Source organism: Strongylocentrotus purpuratus, unplaced genomic scaffold (genome assembly GCF_000002235.5).
Source record: "Strongylocentrotus purpuratus isolate Spur 01 unplaced genomic scaffold, Spur_5.0 spur5_scaffold_2, whole genome shotgun sequence".
In the NCBI taxonomy this organism is placed as follows: domain Eukaryota; kingdom Metazoa; phylum Echinodermata; class Echinoidea; order Camarodonta; family Strongylocentrotidae; genus Strongylocentrotus; species Strongylocentrotus purpuratus.
The window spans coordinates 38,559,308-38,579,923 of NW_022145605.1; the positions used below are offsets into that span (position 1 = coordinate 38,559,308).

Below are 20,616 nucleotides of genomic sequence, written 5' to 3' on the forward strand. Positions count from 1 at the left end.
TTGAACATAATTATGATAGTCATTTGAAACTGATGTTCAATTATGAGAAGATTTAATACAATGTGTGTGTGTGTGTGTGTGTGTGTGTGTGTAGTGTATTTAGTCCATAACATTATCGTGTTCTTCTTTTTTATCTTCTTCTTCTTATTCTTCTTCTTCCTCCTCCTTTTCATCTTCCTCTACTTAAAATTATTTTTTCTTCTTCTTCCCCTCCTCTACTTCTAATTCTTCTTGTCCCTCTCCTCTCCTCTTAACCTCCTTCTCTTTATCATTCACCTTCTCCTCCTCCTTCTTCCCCTCCTCTACTTCTAATTATTCTTCTTGTCCCTCTCTTATTCTCCTTCTCTTTCTCCTTCTCAATCACCTCCTCCTCCTCCTTTTTTTTTCTTCTTCTTCTTCTTCCTCTTCTACTTTCCCCTAAAAGGTATGTTTCCTTCAACCCTGAATATTCTTGCATAATTAATGAGAAGCGTGCGTTGAAGAGTAAGCTGCATGTGTGCCAATATTTCATATACGGTACAAGTCAAAAATCGCCTTTCATCTATGCAAGTTTTCTTCATTCTTTTGAATCATAACAATCTGATGAGATAAATTATTTTAACTTACCAAGCAAATGTCTTCAGTTTTACGTCAATGTGCTCCCTAGCTGTATGTATCATCGTAAGCAATTGGCTTCCAAGGTAGTCCGATCTAAGACCCACTTGTCGAAATGTTGGCCAGATTCACTCACGTAAATGAGATACAATTAAGTCAAGTCAGCCAATTTGTTTGTATACTAACTTAATGAAATAATTCGAGATGTTATTCTTTTGAAGAGCCACGTATGACAAGTTTGGGATACATTCAAATCGATAAGTCAATGACAACATTTCTCTATAAATTCGACTCCTTTTAGTTTTAGCGCGCTGTACTGTACTGTGCTCTCGTTTGGCATCAGTGCACTGAGATTCAGCTTATAAAACCCCGTATTTTGGGTCCTTGCTTTTCCCCTTTAGAATGCAACATAAATCCTCTTAAGTTCTCTTTTTGTGGGTTCCTTTTATATAATAGGATTTTATTGAAATCAAAACATCAAAAACCAAGAGCAAACAGTCCAAAGACTGACAACTGTCTTGGGTACAGAAATAAAATTTAAATCAAATATACATAATAAAATAGCAATAATGAATAAATACATAGGTTACATAAGTTAAAATATCAAATAACTAAACTATTATCAGTAAATATTGCAAAAAGGACATATAAACGAATAAGTATACATCATTACAATTACATCAAAAAAGGGCTCTCGAGCTGTGCAATAACTAAATCAGGTACAGACCGAGAGTCGAATAAAAAGAAGATTAAAATGCATAAGACTGGGTTTAAAAAGATCAATAGTAAAAAGAGGGGAATATGTCAGCTAAAGAATAATTTTTTTAATTTAAAGTATTGAGAAAGTACAAGTAACATACAATAAAGAAATTCCCAAGAGAGCATAGAGAAAGAAAAGAGTAAGCTAGAGGGAGAGAGAGGGAAGAAAATAAAAGGAGAAAGAGAGAGAGAGAGAGAGAGAGAGAGAGAGAAGAAAGGGGATAGGAAGAAAGTTAGGGAAATATCAATACCAACTGTAGACTCGGTAAAAACAGCCCAAGTATCCAAACATTGATTATAGACATCATTGCAATTAATCTGAAATACATGAAACATACAATAAAGAAATTCCCAAGAGAGCATAGAGAAAGAAAAGAGTAAGATAGAGGGAGAGAGGGAAGAAAAGAAAAGGAGAAAAGAGAGAGAGAGAGAGAGAGAGAAGGGGATAGGAAAAAAGTTAGGGAAATATCAATACCAACTGTACACTCTGTAAAAACAGCCCAAGTATCATAACATTATAGACATCATTGCAATTAACCCGAAATACATGAAACATACAATAAAGAAATTCCCAAGAGAGCATAGAGAAAGAAAAGAGTAAGATAGAGGGAGAGAGGGAAGGGAAGAAAAGGTGAAAGAGAGAGAGAGAGAGAGAGAGAAGGAAGGGGATAGGAAGGAAGTTAGGGGAATATCAATACCAACTGTAGACTCGGTAAAAACAGCCCAAGTATCCAAACATTATAGACATTGTAATTGATCTGAAATACATGTAACATACAATAAAGTAATTCCAAAAAGAGCAAAGAGAAAGAAAAGAGTAAGATAGAGGGAGAGAGGGAAGAAAAGAAAAGGAGAAAGAGAGAGAGAGATAAGGAAGGGGATACGAAGGAAGTTAGGGAAATATCAATCAGATCTGTAGACTCTGTAAAATCAGAACAAGTATCTAAACATTGTAGACATTATTGCAGGAATTATGAAATACATGTACATAAAGGAAAAAGAAACATGTGTAATCTACCAAAGAAGAATGGAAAAAGAAGGAGGAGGAAAAGAGAAGAATTTGAGAAAGAGAGGGGAAAACACAAGAAAGGAAATTAGAAATTGAAAGATTTACACAAGTTTCATCATGTTGATTATCTTCACTGCCTGTGGTATAAAATAATTTTTGGTATCTGGAAGTACGGCATGCTGGTTGGTAAAGGGGGTCACTGTTTCTTAACTGGCGAAAATTTGGTAAGGAGTCCCTACGTGGAGGGAGCATGGAAGAATGTCTGGATTGCAAGAATGATTTAACAAAATTTATGAGCAATTGTTGTCGTCTATCTGCAAGGGATGGAATCTGTAAAATTTGAAGGGCGTGAAGGTAATCAACATAATTATATCCCAAAATGATACGGCAAGATCTTTTTTGGACTCGTTCGATCTTGTTCGACTGATTGGTAGTAATAGATGATGACCACACTGGGGAGGCATATTCAACTAACGGTCTAATGTACATACTATAAATAGCAACCAAATCCTCTAGTGGAGCTTTGTGTTTTTTTAGAACACAAAGGATGTAAAAACGTCGGGATGCTTGTTTGACAGCATTCTCGACTTGTCTATCCCATTTCATATCAGACTGTAAGTGCACTCCCAATAACTTAACAAACTCAGTAGGCTGAAGGACAGAGTTACTGATGCTAACTTCCGGCATAACAATCTGGTTCCGAAGGAAAGAGATATGCAATACCTTACACTTCTCAGGCTTAGGGGTCATCTGATTATCAACAGAACACTCAGAGATCAAAGATAAATGATCTTGTAATACGGAGGGTTGAGATTTGTGTCTGATTTCAGCGACACTCAAATCATCAACATATTTCCATCTCAGAGGAGTAGAGGTTGCAACACAATTTATCATGATTAAGAAAAGAATGGGACCGAGCCTCGTACCTTGCGGTACTCCACATGTAACAGGCAGGGGTCCACTAAGGTAGATCCTAAACGTACACAGTGAGATCTATTCTCCAAGTAGCTACACAAGAGAAGGATAGTATTTGGATCAGTACCTAACTCAAACAACTTCTCAATCAGCACATTGTGATTGATGTGATCAAATGCCTTAGCATAATCAATAGTACAGACTGAGGCAACATAACCAGGTTTGTCAAGACCTTTCAAGATCGAATCGATCATACTTATTAAGTAATGAGAGGTTGATGATCCTTTCATATTACCAAACTGTTGACTATCAATTTTGCTCACAATGTCCTGACATAACCATTTAGAAAGAAATGCTTCAAAAACCTTTGCAAAGGTAAGGGTGAGTGATATTGGTGTTAGTTGGTCAACAGTATTACATGGTGTACTCTTAGGAATTGGAACAATGTCTGAAACCTTCCAACAATCCGGAAAATTCCCTGTTTCTAAACATTTATTAAAAATCATAGTCAAAGGACCTGCTATCTCGGGAGCGAATTCAGAGATAAGTCTAGTGGGTAGGTCATCATGGTGTGAGGATTTAGATGGTTTGATTTTGCACAGTTCACGATACACTTGATAAGCTTCAATGCTGGGAGGAGGATGTGAAGCAGGCAAGAAAGCCGGTAGAGAAGATCTTTCGAGCGGAGGTAACTGACAACAAATTCCTGCGAAATGGTTATTGATGAAACTTGCTTGCTCAGATCATAAGCTCATTTCACTACCAGGTAGAACAGTAGACTTCTTTTTCATCCCGGTGAGCTTGCGTATTTGTTGATGCCAATTTAAATACTTGGATGACATTTCCGAAGATCTTTCACCTTGTTGGAATAGAAAGCAGCTGTACGTACCTGGACTTCACGCTTAACTTGATTGCGAAGGCTCTTATAACGTGCCATGTTATTGGAATCAAAGGCTGCTTGCCTTTCTTTGAAGAGAGACAGGATTCGCTTGGTGATCCTGGGCTTATCATCTGCCTTGCGAGATATGGAGATAACAGAAAAATGTAGATGATACAATGCAGAGAGAGATTCTTGAAGATCAGCAGCCATCTCGTTGACACCAGGATGCTCTAAGAGATGGCTCCAGTTGGTAGAGGTGATCTCATCTCCAAAAGCGCGAACACTGGACTCACGAAAGGGACGGAATGTGACTACTCTGGAAGTCTCCTTTGGGATCGAAGCACAGGCTCTGACAATCACTGTCTTGTGATCACTGTTAGAGATAGGATTAATCACAATTGGAGTATTGTTATAGTCAAATAAATCTGTGAAAACCTTGTCAAGAATGTTATCTCCTCTCGTCGGTACGGTGCTATATGTTTAAGTAGGAGATTGTTGCACAGTGGAGAGGTATCAAGATCATTGAAGTCACCCAAGCTGGAGTAGCTATTAGGGTGTTGCGTCTTAATAGTATCGAATGAGAAAATCAACTTGTTAATTATACGCTGTTCAAAAGCTCTTCTAGACTGGGGAGGACAATAAATCACAGCAATGAAGCTAACATGTTTTCGTGATACCGTCAATTTCAACCAAAGAATCTCGAAATCTGGGTCATGCAGGAACTCAATTCTTTCAGTTTTGATGTCAGAACGAATATACGCAGCAACACCACCCCCCCCCCCCCCCACACGTCCAATTCTATCATTAACCAGAGGGAATGTTATTGGAGCCAAGTTTCGGTGATAACAGCTATATCAGCTTTTAATTTTTGACCTCGGAGTCCAAAACCTTATTGTCCATTCAGCAGGCCTTAGCATTTCACGTTGAACCATTCAGTGGTTTTGTATAACACTGGAGAACAAACAGTGGTCCTACTCTACAGGTGTTTTTCGAATATGCCCAGCCACACAGGGCTAGGTGAAACTATAAAAAGGAGAGAGAGAGGAGGAAGAAAGGGCTGAGCGAGAGAGAGAGAGAGAGAGAGAGAGAGAGAGAGAGAAAGAGAGAGAGAGGGGAGAGAGATACGAAATATATAGCTGTTTGGTGGCTTAGTATAAATCTTGAGAATAAACAGTTACTTTTGAATACACAGTCATTGTAGTTCTACGTGGAACTAGAGAGAGTCGAGGGCATACAATCAATGTCGAGTGTAATACTGCCTGTCTATTTGTGAAGGATGGAACGTAAATGCAATACATCACATTTTTGACGAACTAGATGACCTATGAATTTACATTGAAAAGATTTCGATGATTTTTATGATTTTTCAATCTTTAAATCCTTTTTAAAATGATTCTTGCTTATATCTCACCTGTTTAAAATCACAAAAGCTGTCGTCGAATTCAAGTTGTAAGGATATTACTATCAAACCACAAGCTTTTTTTTTTTTAAGTCTCCTTTTGCCTTGCTTCATTGCAAATATTCTTTATTCACCCAAACCTGGTATCGTATATATAAAATAGGATAAGACCTACCTATATATCGATGTAGTAAGAATAGTCGCAGTAGGAATGGCAATGTTCCAAATTAGGTCACACCATTCATGGTTTTCTCAAATTTGAAGTCAGCGGAGAAGTTACTTTTCCTTTTCTTTTGTCACAATTTTGGTCTTTAACTTTGAGGTAATGTATTGATAAATTCTGCCTAATAACTTCCTCTTTTAAACCTGAATTTCAATAAATTTATTTATTTATTTATGTTAGGTCTATGGTGCATTTTATTATTATATTATCTCGACATAAACTACCCATTGTCAAATAAAACCCTCAATTGACCATTTTGAAATGCACACACGGTGGCAAATCTACGATTCTCTGGCGAGAGGGGATGGTCACAAGTCCTAAAATTCTCTAACAAGTAAAATAAACCCCAAACATAAAAACAAGAAACTAATCAGTCCATGATTCACCTTTTTTTTTCGCTTTCCACTGTTTTCTCTTCCCATTTTTGTCGGCCAAGAGGCACCCCCTGATCCGCAGCTGACACTTAATGATAAGGAGTGCAATCTTTCTTCAAAAAAAAAATGACGAAAAAGCTACATTTTTATAACATCACCCTGGAACAAAGTCCGGAGAAATGTCAATGAACGTGTAGTTTAACAAGAATATTCTTTCCATATTTTGCCGGAAGCAGTTTGGGATGGGGGGGGGGGCAAACATTCCAGGGGGCTCACCTTCCAGGGGCAGTGACGTAATGAGCAAAAACGTTTGGAAGGGGGGCAGAAGAAAAATCTGCATTACCACCACTCTTACACGTTACATGCAGGCCCCGCGGAACGTTTTTCAAAGTGGAGTATTAACGATCAGGTAGAGCGTAAATTGGCTTGGGGTCCAGGGCCTGAGAGCTCAGGAAGCTCAGGGTTTTTAGGCATTAAATTACGGTCAGATAAGCATATTTAGATACCTTTTTTGTGACACTGGCAGATGAGCTTCCAGGTGCCATCTTTAAGGCCATTGATGTGGTCCAGGTGACATAAACCCCCAGAAGCTCGGGTTTTTTAGGTATTTAATTACGGTCAGATGAGCATCCAGAACACCGCCTTAGGGCCCTTGTTGGGGTCGGGGGCGGAGCCTCCGTGAGCTCTCGGGTTTTAGGCATTTAGTTACGGTCAGATGAGCTTATTTTGATACCTCATTTGTGACATTGGCAGGTCACTTATTTTTTTCTCTCTCTCTTTCTTTGTTTTTCTCGGTAACGTACTTTTTCAAAAAGTGAGGGGGCTCGAGCCCCCGAGCCCAGCCGTTTTGCAGACCATGACATAAGGGCTTCTAAATAAGCATATTTTTCGCCCGACTGTAATTTTGGGAATTTCTAATTTTCCAACAAACGCATATGACTTACAAACAAAATGGGAACAAATACTGGAAAATCATGTCAGCATTTCAGCAACATTTGTAAATCACTGGTATCGAATAAGAAATACCCCCCCCCCCCTTCATCAGTACGCCATCGTTCAAGGGCTGATGTCTTCTCACCCCTACAACAAATAACACACACGCTTTCCCATTCTCTCACAATATGTCCCCGATGCGCGTATCGCTATTATAAAAACCTCCATTGATAAATATAGGTGGCATGCGCAATATTTAGGAAAATTAAATTCATGTTAACTTTCCTTTTCTTTGAATAGAATGTTATTTGTGATTTAATTCAGGTTTTTATTATTGTTTTGTTCTTTAAGGATAAAAATACACCCATCTTTACTCCTTTACTGCTTTTTGGGGGGAGGGGGGCGGGCAAAATGCGCTCCCCCCCCCCCCCACCTCCCTGCCACCTCACTTTCGGCGCCTATGTGTAAACAATAGAGCCAATTTCAGAAGAAAAAGGAGTCTGGTGACAGGAAAACTTTGAAGCAAGTTTTCAAACCATGACTACTAATGTGTCTTTGAATCATGATATATGGCCCTTTTATTAAACTAACACATCACGTAGTCCCCATAATTCAAACAAATGGTAATCAGTTGAGATGATTGTTCGAAATTCTTTGCTATCATGTTTTGTGTGATTCGTGTATTGAATGTGCCTACAAGTTTTTATTTATAGCATAAACACAACTAAAGTCAAGTCATTCATTCTCTTGACAAGGACAGACTTGCTGCATGTAAACATCTAGTATTATATTAACAAAGGTGTCATCAAACACTAATTTAGAGTCATTTATACCGAGTGTAGTGAGAAACCGATGAACTAATAAATTAACATCTGAGATGTTAGTTTCGATATTGGGCACATTGGCATTAATCAAAGCTCATTTGTGGATAAATTATCTTAGTTAAGTATTGGTTTGGTTTTATTTTCTGTATAAAAAAATATATAAACATACTATATAATAATAATATGGATGAAGCGTCATCAAAGTCGATCTGTCGATCGTGTGAAATTGTAACATCAGCTTTATTCATATAAAAGACGAAAGGATATGCGAAGTAATTCAAGATTTCTTGCTTTTGATACAAGAAGAGCAAATACAGGAGCAAATACAGGACTATATAAAAAAAATATATAATATAAATACAAATAAAAACAGTAAGGGCACAAATGAAATATCTCCTGTTTTACTTCTTGTCATTTTTAGTTCTGACGATTTGACCGTTAAGTGTACATGCATAAAGCTACACATTATGCCTATAGCTGGCATTACAATTCAAAACATATTACTACAATTTCTTGGATATATTGTTCTGCTTTTTACCATCTTGAATATCGAACTTACGTAAATGAAACGACGTCAATATCATATGTTGTGTACCATCATACCATGCTCATGAAAAATAGCCCCGAAATTCAATAACCTGAATATGAACGAGTCCATGTACACCCTTTCATCTTGGATAGATATAAAAATAATAATAATGACATGATCTTTTATAAGATAATCTGTCTTGCCCCCATGAAAGGGTCCCTAAAATGTTATATTTAAGTTATTATTATCATTATTATCTTTATAATCTTTATTATTATTTTTACTATTATCATCATTATTATTATTATCATTATCATCATCTCGTTATCATTACCATTATTATCATTATTATCATCTAAAATCAGTCTACCATTTCCCGATCCGAGGAAAAAACAAGACTATCAATTCCACTCTCCTATTCCCCTACGACATGTAACCCCGTTTCCCCCTCCAGTAATTGCACAAAGTCTTGAACACGTCACGTTTCTGAATGTTACACACGAGTCGTTAATTTGATGACGTAGGACTACGTCATTAACAGGTTTAGTCTGTAATGCGCCCGATAAGGGCGACAATGCATAAGGAAAGGATTATAAAATAAAACGTTGAACTCTTTGCGTTTAATTACCGGGGTATGGGCAAATTGCCTCCATTAATTTGATTAGCGCGGGTAAAAATGCTCGTTTAGATATAAAACCGCCACGGTCTTTTATTATTGTTATCGCTATAATTATTATTATCACTATTATTATTGTCATTCTTCTTCTTATGCTTATCATTATTTTTATCACTATCAAACATGTTTAAAGGAATAACAAATAATTTAATAAACTGTAAACATAAACCTAAACCTACAACGCACCACCAACTTGCTTATACACGTAGATTATAAAGGTACTCCATTTCATAAACAACGAAATGATAACAAAAAATGATGATGAACAGATAAATGAGCTATAAATAAGAAGGAATTTCTAAATATAATTGTCTGTATATAGTGTTGGTAATTGACACAACTACGCCTACTCTAAAAGATTTCAACAAAAATTAATGGAAATAATCCTCGCTCGGTGATAAAAGACGTGAATTCAGCTGCATTACTAACATAAAATGAGGAAACAAAAGAAGACATCGCTTTGAGCATCTACTTTTAATGAATATTTATCTTAATTAACATAAATCTTATTATTTCATAAATTCCTCAGATTACAAACACACGTTAAACACTTTTTAAACTTTATTTACTAAAAGACTGTTTACATATTGCACAGTGCATATGCTTCTTAATCTTAATAAAATAATCTTTCTCAAATACACTCACATTCTCAATAGACGCATGTTTAGTTTACCTCCTGTTAAGTAGCAATATATTTGATCTGTACACATGATCAACGTGTATAGGAGCAGAAAACGTGTTTACAGTTCCTAACTCTCCATTAGTGTACTATTTGATTGTCCTAGCTAAACTTTAGTCGATGAATATTGAAGGTTTAGTCGACCAATGTTCAATTTACGTCGTTTAGAAACTAAAACCAAAAATGGCTTCTTTTTTTTTTTTCTTTTTTTTCAAATGTTCATATCCCTCTCTACGTCTGACTTTATATGCGAAATATGTGAGAAAAAAAGATTGCCGAAAAATTTACAAAAAATACGATGATGTATATAATTAAATACATTTAAAATAGTATAACAAGGCATATAGTAAATAAATCAGTAACATAATGACAATACCAAATAATCGTATTGCGCTCGTTTATATTTATTATGTACTAGCAGGAGATATACAAGAGCAGGGGAAGGTATATAGCTCACGAAAGGGAGAGTGATAGAGCGGATGGGGTAGAAAGAGAGAGGATGAGAGAAAAGGGAAAAGAAAGGAAGAGAGAGAGGGAGAGAGAGAAAGCAGGGAATAAAATGAACATAAGTAAATAATCATATTATTCCTAATTAACATAACTACACATTTCCTGAATAAACAACCTATATACATACATGTTATGAATGTATTACATTAATACATTAATGCAAATTAAGAAAAGTCAAAATTCGGCGATACAACAATAATCATCATACGAGTACAGGCAAGAAGAGAGAAAATGTAAGTTTTTAAAAGGAGAAAGAAGGGGAGAAGTTTGAAGAGAGAAAGAGAGAGAGAGAGAGAGAGAGAGGGGGGGGGGGGAAACTACAAGTAAATATAACAATAACTGAAATACAAAGAAAACCATATAAATAGACCATAGGATCAAGGCATGCATGCTGAAATAGTGATTTATTGACTAAGAATTAAGATTAAAATATGCAAGAAAGTGTAGGGGGAATAAGAGTTATTTGAAGATTCTGGCAAGGTCAGGGATGGTTGATATACAATACCTTTCAGTATTACATTATAATTGTCGGAAAAGCAGTCATGTTGTGCAACTGTCTCATGCTCGAGACGGACTTGGGAATGGCCAAAAGGCGTTTGTGGTGATCGGAGTTCCTGAGCTTTTCTCCAAAACGTACCAAAAGTGAATCCCTTCTCGAAGATAGGGAAGTAGATTGGTTATGGCACGGGCATTTGTATAATCAACATTATATCCTACAATTATTTTGAGTGCCCGCTTTTTAACAAATTCCAATTTATTAGTCTCATTGATAGTAATAGAAGTGTATCAAACAGGGGAAGCATATTCGAGAATGGGGCTTTTGTAGGTTGTGTAGACAGTTTACCATATCACCCAAACTTGCCCTTGATATCCTTAACATACATAGCGAGTACTATCTACGCGATGCTTTAGCAACAATTTCTGCAATGTGTAGATTCCATTTCAGATCATTTTGAATCGTGACTCCAAGTAATTTGAGTTTTTGGATTAGAAATCTAGCCATCTGATTGGTCGAAATTGGAGTCGTGATTTTAGCCATTCACGTAAAGAAACGAAAAATGCCAGCAACGATTAATAGTTCATGAATGAGATCCCCGACAAATTCCAGGTACCGGGATAATAGTAACATTTTGATGAGATCCCCATTGGTTAACGTGTTAAAACCTACTTTGTGCGAGCGCGTAAACCATACAGCACTTTTTGTCTGCGATTCCCAAGTGATTGTAGCATTAAGTCATCTTTCCAGTGAAGATAAACAGAAAATGTTTAAGATTTTATGTGATGTTTTAACCAATCGTTACAAATCAATCAAAGATCCTTTTGCAAATTTTCACGAGGTTCTAAAGGCGATCACAAATTACAGCTAGGACTACATTTATTATGTGATGTATAAATAAACAAGAAAGTTGATAATCACCGACTCCGCTCCATCAATATCAATTTAACATTCATTGCTAGATGCTGAATTTACTCTGCAAATATGGTCAACTGGTATTCCCTTCTAATGTCCCCATTGACCTTTTATGTTCACAATTATTAACATGTTGAAATACATTGCATGATGCTAGTTGAAAAACACAATTGTTTTGTTAGTTGAAAGACTGCATGGGTTACTGTTTTCAAATCATTACTACTTGTATCTTCAAATCACCGTCATTATTTCGGTGTAGTTATGAACAAAACACAATCTATATTGTAAACATTCATCAAGTTTCATTAAATGTATCAAATCACCACTCGGCACCATCGTTTTGGTAGGCAGCTCTAGGCAGTCTCTCAGGTGGGGTACGCATTATTGTATCCGGTTGGAACCCACTGGCATCGAAGTTAGACATCAGCCCTGCATTTTGGTTGCCTCTCTGTCCCCTGAGCTTGGCCGAGCTGTTCCTGTTCGTAGAATTAGTTTGGCCAGAGCTTGAAGTGAAGCCGCTGGAACCCGCAACAGACTTCGACAAGCAGCAGCTGAACTGTGAGCGCCATGCCCTGCGAACCTGAGGCTGGCGCACGCAGTACAGCATGAAGATGAAGTACCCCTGCAGAGAGTTGAGAATGGTGAAGATTCCTTGGACGACCTCACTGGCCGGTCGGATGATGCTCAGGTAACCCAGAGACCACGTTAAGCCCATCAGGATCAGGATACACACCGCATTCTGGAAACGTCGAAGGCGCTGGCGCTTTTCCGTCTTATCAATTTGTCTTCCTTTGACGGTTTTGTTCAGTCGTCGAATGACACGAATGAAGATGATGATGTTGAAGATCATGATGAAACCAACTGGAATCAGGAGACCACCAATGAGAGGCCAGAATCGAAGGAAGCAACTACAAAAAACAACAACGACGACAAATACTTATTCATTTTTCAATTCATGATATGATAAATTATCAATTATATTAAGGATGAATTTATATTAAAAATTCGGATTGCAGTATGAAGATATTTTCCAATTAATTTTCTATGAACCGGAAACCAATATTCTTCATGATATTTCTCATAACAAGTGCAACTATCTGTTATTCTATTGAATTTACTTGACCTCATTATACTTGACATTATTACTATACTATAAACTTTGCCTACTACTAAATAAGGTTATGCGTAAAGCATCAATGAAAATGTATGTAGATGAAACTGCAATGTATGTCTTTTATAACCCTTCCTATTGTTAAGTAGCATTGATTGGACTATTTGAATGCTGAATCTTTTTTTTGTGGGGGTATCATATTCATTACAATCCTCAACATTCAGCCATTTTATGAAATGATTAGGCTAGACTTCAAACAACCTACGAAGATTTAACACAGTTAACGTGTCACATATTCGGAGCCATGTTAAAATTATAGCAATAAAGACATGCTTTAAAATAACTGCGTTCAGTTATAAAGATATTAAGTGAGGGTATTAAGAGAAAATAATATAAAATTCGTACTCATAGCGAAAAGTCATTTAAAATTGCCAAAGTTATACCAATATATAAAAAAAATACAATACGTCATTAGTGTCAAACTATCGTCCAGTATCCATTCTTACGCGAGTTTCTCGAATATTTCAGAAAGACTGGTGTATAACAAACTGTATGGCTTTCTAAAACAACATAATTTATTTTACAAAAATCAGCTTGGTTTCAGAAAATTCCACTCCACCGATCTTGCTTCAACACAGTTGTACGGCAGAGTGTCAATTGCCCTGCCAATCGTAATCATGTTTTGGATGTCTTTATGGACCTTAGCAAGACATTTGACACCCTTGACCACACGATTCTTATATTACGTAAACTTCATAACTATGGTGTAAGAAGATTACCTCTCCATGGCCCTTTGTTATTCTTAACTTATGTTGATGATATTTCAAACACATCTAAATTGTTTCAATACATCATATTCGCCGATAATACTAATGTGTTCTTATTCTGATTCCAATTTTCATTGTTTATACCATGAATAACGATTTACCCAAATCATCTGCATTGTTTAAATGCAACAGATTATGAAAAAGACAAACTTTATTCATTTCCAAGATGTAAAATCTGATGTACCTGCTATAGAAATTTGGTGGATTGTGTTGTTATTTAAAAGACTGAAAGTACTAAATATCATGGACTTTTTGTCAATGAAATTACGAAATGAAATGATCATGTTTCATATATTGCAGCAAGAATATCACGTAATGTAGGCATAATCTTTAAACTTCGTCACAACGTTCCTTCGAATATCTTATTAATGCTGTACAATACCATGATATAACTTTTTATTTCATATTGTAGTTTAATATGGGCTAACATTAAGTGCAATACGGATATCATTAATTTGTTAATGATATCAATTTTCTACAAACTGCCATTTTCAGGTTTCGCCTTCAGAAAAAAAAGCTCCTTGAGTAATTTTTCTATTGTGTTTCAATTGATTGAAGATATTCACTCCTACCCTATAAGACAATCATCTACTATTTTCCATTTGTGCAATCCAAAAATTGTTCTAGCTCTTAAATCCATTCGCCACACTGGACCAGATGATATGGAATTCTCTTCGCATTGATACCCGTACTGCGCTTTCACTATACTCTTTCAAAAATCGGTGAAAGCTTTTTTTCTTTCAAAGTTTTAGCATTTAAATAGAAGTAGCCGGATACCACTTGTTCCTCTATCTATTTCTATATCTCTATCTGTGTCTTCTGAAGCAAGCCATTTAAAAAAATCTTTTGCATTTGAATTTCTGTTTTTGTGATCATATTTTGTGCTGTCGCTGTAATCATGAGTTAAAGAGTTGCATGCACTTCAAGCGAATGCTTACGATGCAGCTCTGCTGCATTTGCAATATCAATCGTTCCCAAATTTTGTTTGCATAAATTAAGTTATTCATTGTGATTTCAAAAAATATTACCACTATATATACAATTTTCATATTGTTACTAATCATTATTGTTTGAAAAATGCTGAACTCAATCAATTAAAAAAAAAAAAATTCAAGTCAGCCAATGTTAATTAAAAACTAGTCTGCGATTTGTTTTGTAGAGATACTACATACAATAAACATACATAAATACAAAACACCTTTTTTCAATACAAAGCACTTTTCTCAACTCGAGTTCGCATACACACTTTTGAAATATATAATTTAGAGCTTATGCAAAACTGTTATTTAGCCATGAAATGAGTGCAAAGTGTTCTTAAATTGAAACGAGAGCAAGAGGAACGGGAATGTTTGTTTCATTAGAGATAAAAACTTACAAATCTGTCTGCGCGTAGTACTGCCTCGCTGCTCCTCCAGTGATTCCAACAATCACCAAAGGGACTCCTAAATACCAGAACAAAAATGAATGGTTAATTTATTATTATCATCATCATTGTCATTAGCATTATGACGATGATGATCTTTATCATCACCATCAATTCTTAAAAGGAACAACGAAGGATAAACTAGACTTGTGACCGGTGATAATGCTATGTTTTATTCGAAACATATTGCACATATTGAAAATAAATATCAAAAGCTCTTTAAATTAGGCTGTAAACCAAACTCTACTTGCTGAGCAAGATCCTAAAGACTTTCAAGAAATCCACTCAAGGAATGTTTCAATATCCTATTGTATATTCTTTAGAAATCTTGTTCAGTTCAGGTTGTAACACGTCATTGTAGTGTACACGGTTTTCAACAAAGCTATTGAAAGTTCCTGAGGTTCATTTTTTCCGAAATCCTTTGCAATCATGCTGGTAACACATTTCGGCAAAAAGGCTTTCAATCTATCAAGTCAAAAATCAGATAATTAATGGATGGTGGCTTACCCCATGCAATCAGGGAAGCCTTCCTCAAAAATCGGGGTATATATGTATTGAGAACTCGAATGAAGAGAATATGCATGTTGTAGCCCTCGACGCCCATCCAGAATAGAGATGACAGGGTAAAATAGTGGAGGAAGCCAGCTAGGATAGAGCAAGGCAGAGTAGGAGTGTCTTGCACACCTCGTTCTGTATCGACAGATATCATGACCAGAAAGACGATGTAGAGACAGAGCAGGGAACTGGAGAGGGACAGTAGGATCTGGTTGGGTTTCCGATCACGAAGTTTCCTAGCACAGAAGTCAACACCATATTAATTAATATAACATATTTTACATAGTGTCGCACAAGATATTGACTCTTGCCTTTTCCGGAGAGTGATTATTCAAAAATCTGCTAGGACGACAAACACTTCAAAATATTCCATGGTATTTCCTACGCCCAAATGTTGATCATATTACGTAGAAAACATGAATTGAAGGGAATCAAGTACAGACAACAAGAAAGGATTTTAATTATGGGACCGCATTTTCTTCTTCTATATATGTAATTTAAAACAAAATCGTGACTCTTAACATATTTTGCTAGCGTACACAGCTGCTCTTCAAAATGTTTTGATAAGGTAGCATTTTGCAATGATTAAAATTAAGTTTACGGGCAAGTCCAATGTACTTTTAACCTACGTTTACCGAGCAAATCTGAGATATTTGTATAACTGGTGACTGTATTAAATTGTCTACTCATCTTTAGTTTTTCTGAGACCAAACATGAAGTAATTGCTACTTTGGTTTCAATTTGTGCTTAAGATTTCATACCGATTGGTAACGTGTTGGACATCACAAGATCACATACCTTATACTGGCCCATATACATAATTATCCCTGATTATAGAAATGATACTCACTTATTTGAAGCATATGTGAGGATTGTGATGACAAGGCCTAATATTGACATACAGCAACCAACATAACTTATTATCTCCAGAATGAAATCTGCCTGTAGCGACAATCCTTCTCCTCCATAGATATCCTGTAATTTGTGTAAAGATATAATAAGGCAGACTAATAGAACATGGCTGCAACTCCAAGTTTCCCGCCTTCCGAGCGATCATCAGGCAACTGGGAGCATTCTTAAAAGTACATGATTACTCTACAACCTGGGTGCAAATACGTGCAATATATATATATATATATATGTATATATATATATATATATTCAAACGGGACGTCGGCCAAGTCTACTAAAAGTCATCTCAACGTCATGCCTCAATCAGATATGACGCGGTAATCTTCGGTGGATTTGTTCTTTTCTTTCTTTTTTGGGATGACGTATTAATATGCAATACACTTTACATTTATGTAGCTTATAACACAGAGCTCAGTGAATACGCGAAGGAACTGCGCGTTATTGCGTCCAGTTGCAATTTATTTCACGTAATAAAAAAAGCGCCTCTTATCTGACAGAGACTTTTTTTACTCAACCATGTGAAGAACAAGCACATGTACTCAGTAGCCAGAGTATTAGGAGCTGTTAATCATAGCATGAAGCAAGATGAACATTGGGTATCATGTATCAATGCTTTACGGTCTTGTATTTCATACATATTCCGTCTTGTTAATACGTGGGTGGCGTTTACGGTGCATCAAACATGACATTATTCTGAGGCATATTGTCTGTCGTATCCTGATGTAGAAAAAAACTTTGTGTGTTTTGAAGCCGAATGAATATGTCCAGAACATGGGAACGCGGAGGGGCATGCCTTAACGCAAGTCAAGCTTTTCTAGTTTCCTCATACATTATATAAATGAGGTTTTTTTAATATGGTATGCAATGCAATTAACTAGCAATTAACAACCAAGTGTACACGATTCACAAACAAATTTAATAAAAAATAACACTTTGATATCATGAATATTGAAAACATGGGCTGAGATGAGGATTTTGAGCTTTCCCGTGCCATTGCTGTAACTTTTGCGCAGATGTTACCCACAAATCTCATGCAACAGTACGTTATGTAACAGACAAAGGTGATACAAACCATGAGAATGCCGAAGTTGGTAAGGTGATTGCACTCGCAAGTAATTCTGTCTATGCTGTCATTACTTGTTTTGTTACACCCTCGCGTGGACCATTGGTTATCATCAAAGTCATAAGAGACACACGTGGCATTTGTCCCATTCTTGAAATGAGAATAAAATTTGACAGTTATCAGGGCTGGGAAAAATATATAAATATCTCAAATAAAAAAGAAGATAATTTCTGCCACTGGAAAATATCTGGTTCAAGAGTTACGTAATGTACATTGCATAATACTGTCTTGTGAAACATGCAAACTTCAGCCCCATTACTCTAAATTACTCCGAACTGATATGTCACTATACACATCCTCCTTTAATCCTCATTTGTGTGGCCATATCTAATCATTTTGTATATTCGCGAAATTTTTATCAGATGAAAGAGGTTAATTTACATTGAATCACTGCCACATTTCTCATCATTGTGCCCCCGCATGCAAACAAACTTACGCACACGCATCCACACCTCTATCTGTCTCTCTGTCTCTCTCTCTCTCTTTCTTTCTTTCTCTCTCTCTCTCTTTCTATCTCTTTCTCTTTGTATATTTTTGTTTCTCAACTTGTTTTGTTATGTTATTGAAATCACCAGCAAAATTTTAGTTGAGCAATTGCCATGTTTCAAATAATAATGAAAATAATAATAGTTGGTACTGATATAGCGTATAAGTATGTCACATTTGACGTTCATGGCGCTTCAATTAATACGTATGTAGTATTAGGATGCACTCACCGGATTGATAGGAGTAAATGCAATCATCACGGGTTCCTCCAAGTCTTCGATTTCTTCGTTATTGATCGACGCCGCTATGATCCTCGAATTCAACTCTCGCGTGAATCCCGTCTGGTTCCGATTCCGATTCAACTCCGTTAGTCCACTGTCCCTGAAGAGAGCCGTGTCCAAATGTGTTGTGATGACCAACCGGCCAGTCAGCCCGGAGAACCTATCCGCTAAGACCGATGGAATGAAGAGGGTCGCCTGGGCCTCAAGCGCCCCTGGCTCTTGTGTCAGATCGCCTTCTGCCACCTGAAAATCATCGTCTGAAATGCTTTCTCCATCGGACGTAGCTGACACGAAAACGGTTATACCCTGGCTGATTTCATCCACAGTCACGTCAAGTACCTGAAACACAAAACAATAATATGATATTGTATATTTATATAGTGTTCATATCCACCAGGCTCGGCGCTAAAGGCGCTAATATATTACTCCGGCTTTGGCCAGGTTACCGATTTCGTGTTCACAGCATTCCATGAATTCTTCTACCGATATCCATTTTAAAACCTTGGATATGAGTGGCAACTGTGGATACATGTTTTGCCAAAGGACACCAAGGGCGCCCCGGGGCTCGAATCCAGGACTTTAAAAACTCCAGTCAAGTGTTTAAAAAAAATATATATCGATTATGACACATCCTGGTTTCTATTCTTATGACAAATACATGTATATAAATATATTGTGAGTTGGTCTAGAACTCAATGGATAACTTTCAAGAGGCAGCTTGTCTAATCTATGAAAAATATTGGTAGTTTTAACAAGAAATGACGTAGTCATAGTCTTTCACCATTTTATCGAATACTTTGGATGAGGTAGACAATATTAAAAAAAAAAAAAAAAGCAATTTGTCTTCCATACAGCGATGGCTTCATTTTTATTGCGAAATGATTTGTCAAAATGTTTTGTGGCAATGAAAAAAAATTAATACATGAAGATAATTGCATAAACAGTAGGTTTTACCAAAAAAAAAAAAAAAAGAAGTTATAAATAAACAAGTAGAATACGGTATATTATACGATTTCACTATAGAAATAGTTAAAACATGTATTTGTGTTGCTTACCTCTGCGGCAATATTGGGCTCAACAATCCGAAGAGTTTCATTTTTAACCTCAACTACAGCGAGTTGTGCTTCAAGGGATATAACCACACGGCTTGGAGCACCACTCTCGTCTTCAGCCATTTCTAGCTCTTCTTCTGGTAGATCCGCAATGTTACTTGCAATATCCACAACAGACTCAGTCACCTGTTTTTAAAGGATCAATTTTTGTTTATTTTCTGCTATTTCAACTGCATATTTATATTAGTACAACTACCCATATTAACAACAATAGCAATAATAGCTATGAAAATAATATATATTTATATAGCGCATCACATTGATATTTCAATGTACTTTTTTTTCTCGTTTTTATACAAATAATATATGTTTGCGAGTGCATTAGTGAATACCTTCTGCGCGCAGGTTAAGTCACAGAGTTCATTGTCCGTCTGACTGTGACTTAACAAAGTGCAGTGCACATCACTAATGCACGAGCTAAAACATGTACTATTTTTTTATAAGATCAGTCAACAATATGATAAAGTCGATAAATTGACGGGTGTTATCACTAAAATGCATTCCTATTCGACGCTTCTTTAATATTGGATTCATTCTTGAACCCATTGTATAAAACGCGTAAATGTCTGGTAACTGCGCTCAATCAAAGGTTCTACACGCAAATTAAATGAGCACATTACTTGTATTGTGCTCTACCTAAGTTATTTAAGTTGCTGTTCTACGTAACTTAGTTCATTATTATGCATACGGTGTAGCTGTAATGTCCCCAGCCTCTTTTTGATAATGTTTTCCTGACACAGCATGAAATTCTAGAAACATTACACCCATTTATCCAAATTATGTTAGTCATGCACCTGCAATGGATAATCTCCTACCCACCTGTACATCAGTAGAATCTATTTCTGTGATATCTTCTAGGATATCTGCCACAATCTCTAGACCTTCTGTAGAGATAGTTTCAGTCATGGTTGATATTTCTGCCACTTCTTCAACTATCATTTCTGCATTTTCCGCTGTGACATCGTCCTGCCAAAATCAGAGGCAATCAGTTAAATAACAACAGTGATGATGATAATAAACTTTTCTTGTATATCACTTTATAATGAAACTTGGCAATGTGCTTCTAAAATT

General features: G+C 36.3%; 1 protein-coding gene across 1 annotated transcript; it reads right to left on the reverse strand.

Annotated features, from left to right (window-relative positions):
- Positions 1–10,624: 10,624 nt before the first annotated feature.
- Positions 10,625–20,496, reverse strand: LOC105439987 (adhesion G-protein coupled receptor G6-like). The gene is made up of 8 exons (XM_030992369.1): positions 20,365–20,496; positions 19,489–19,671; positions 18,383–18,772; positions 17,616–17,756; positions 16,482–16,606; positions 15,584–15,867; positions 15,029–15,095; positions 10,625–12,623 (listed from the first exon to the last, which is right to left on the reverse strand). The coding sequence occupies exons 1-8, from the start codon at positions 20,482–20,484 to the stop codon at positions 12,035–12,037; spliced, it is 1,899 nt and encodes a 632-aa protein (XP_030848229.1). The 5' UTR covers positions 20,485–20,496; the 3' UTR covers positions 10,625–12,034.
- Positions 20,497–20,616: the final 120 nt, after the last annotated feature.

Bases quoted from the DNA above. Each gene is read 5' to 3' on its own strand.
- LOC105439987 (XM_030992369.1), bottom strand. From the start codon at position 20,484: ATGATAGTTGAAGAAGTGGCAGAAATATCAACCATGACTGAAACTATC. The intron at 17,757-18,382 runs GTGAGTGCATCC...TCTCATTTCAAG, and splicing joins CATTTACTCCTATCAATCCG to AATGGGACAAATGCCACGTG. The intron at 16,607-17,615 runs GTTTGTATCACC...CACAAATTACAG, and splicing joins CCAACTTCGGCATTCTCATG to GATATCTATGGAGGAGAAGG.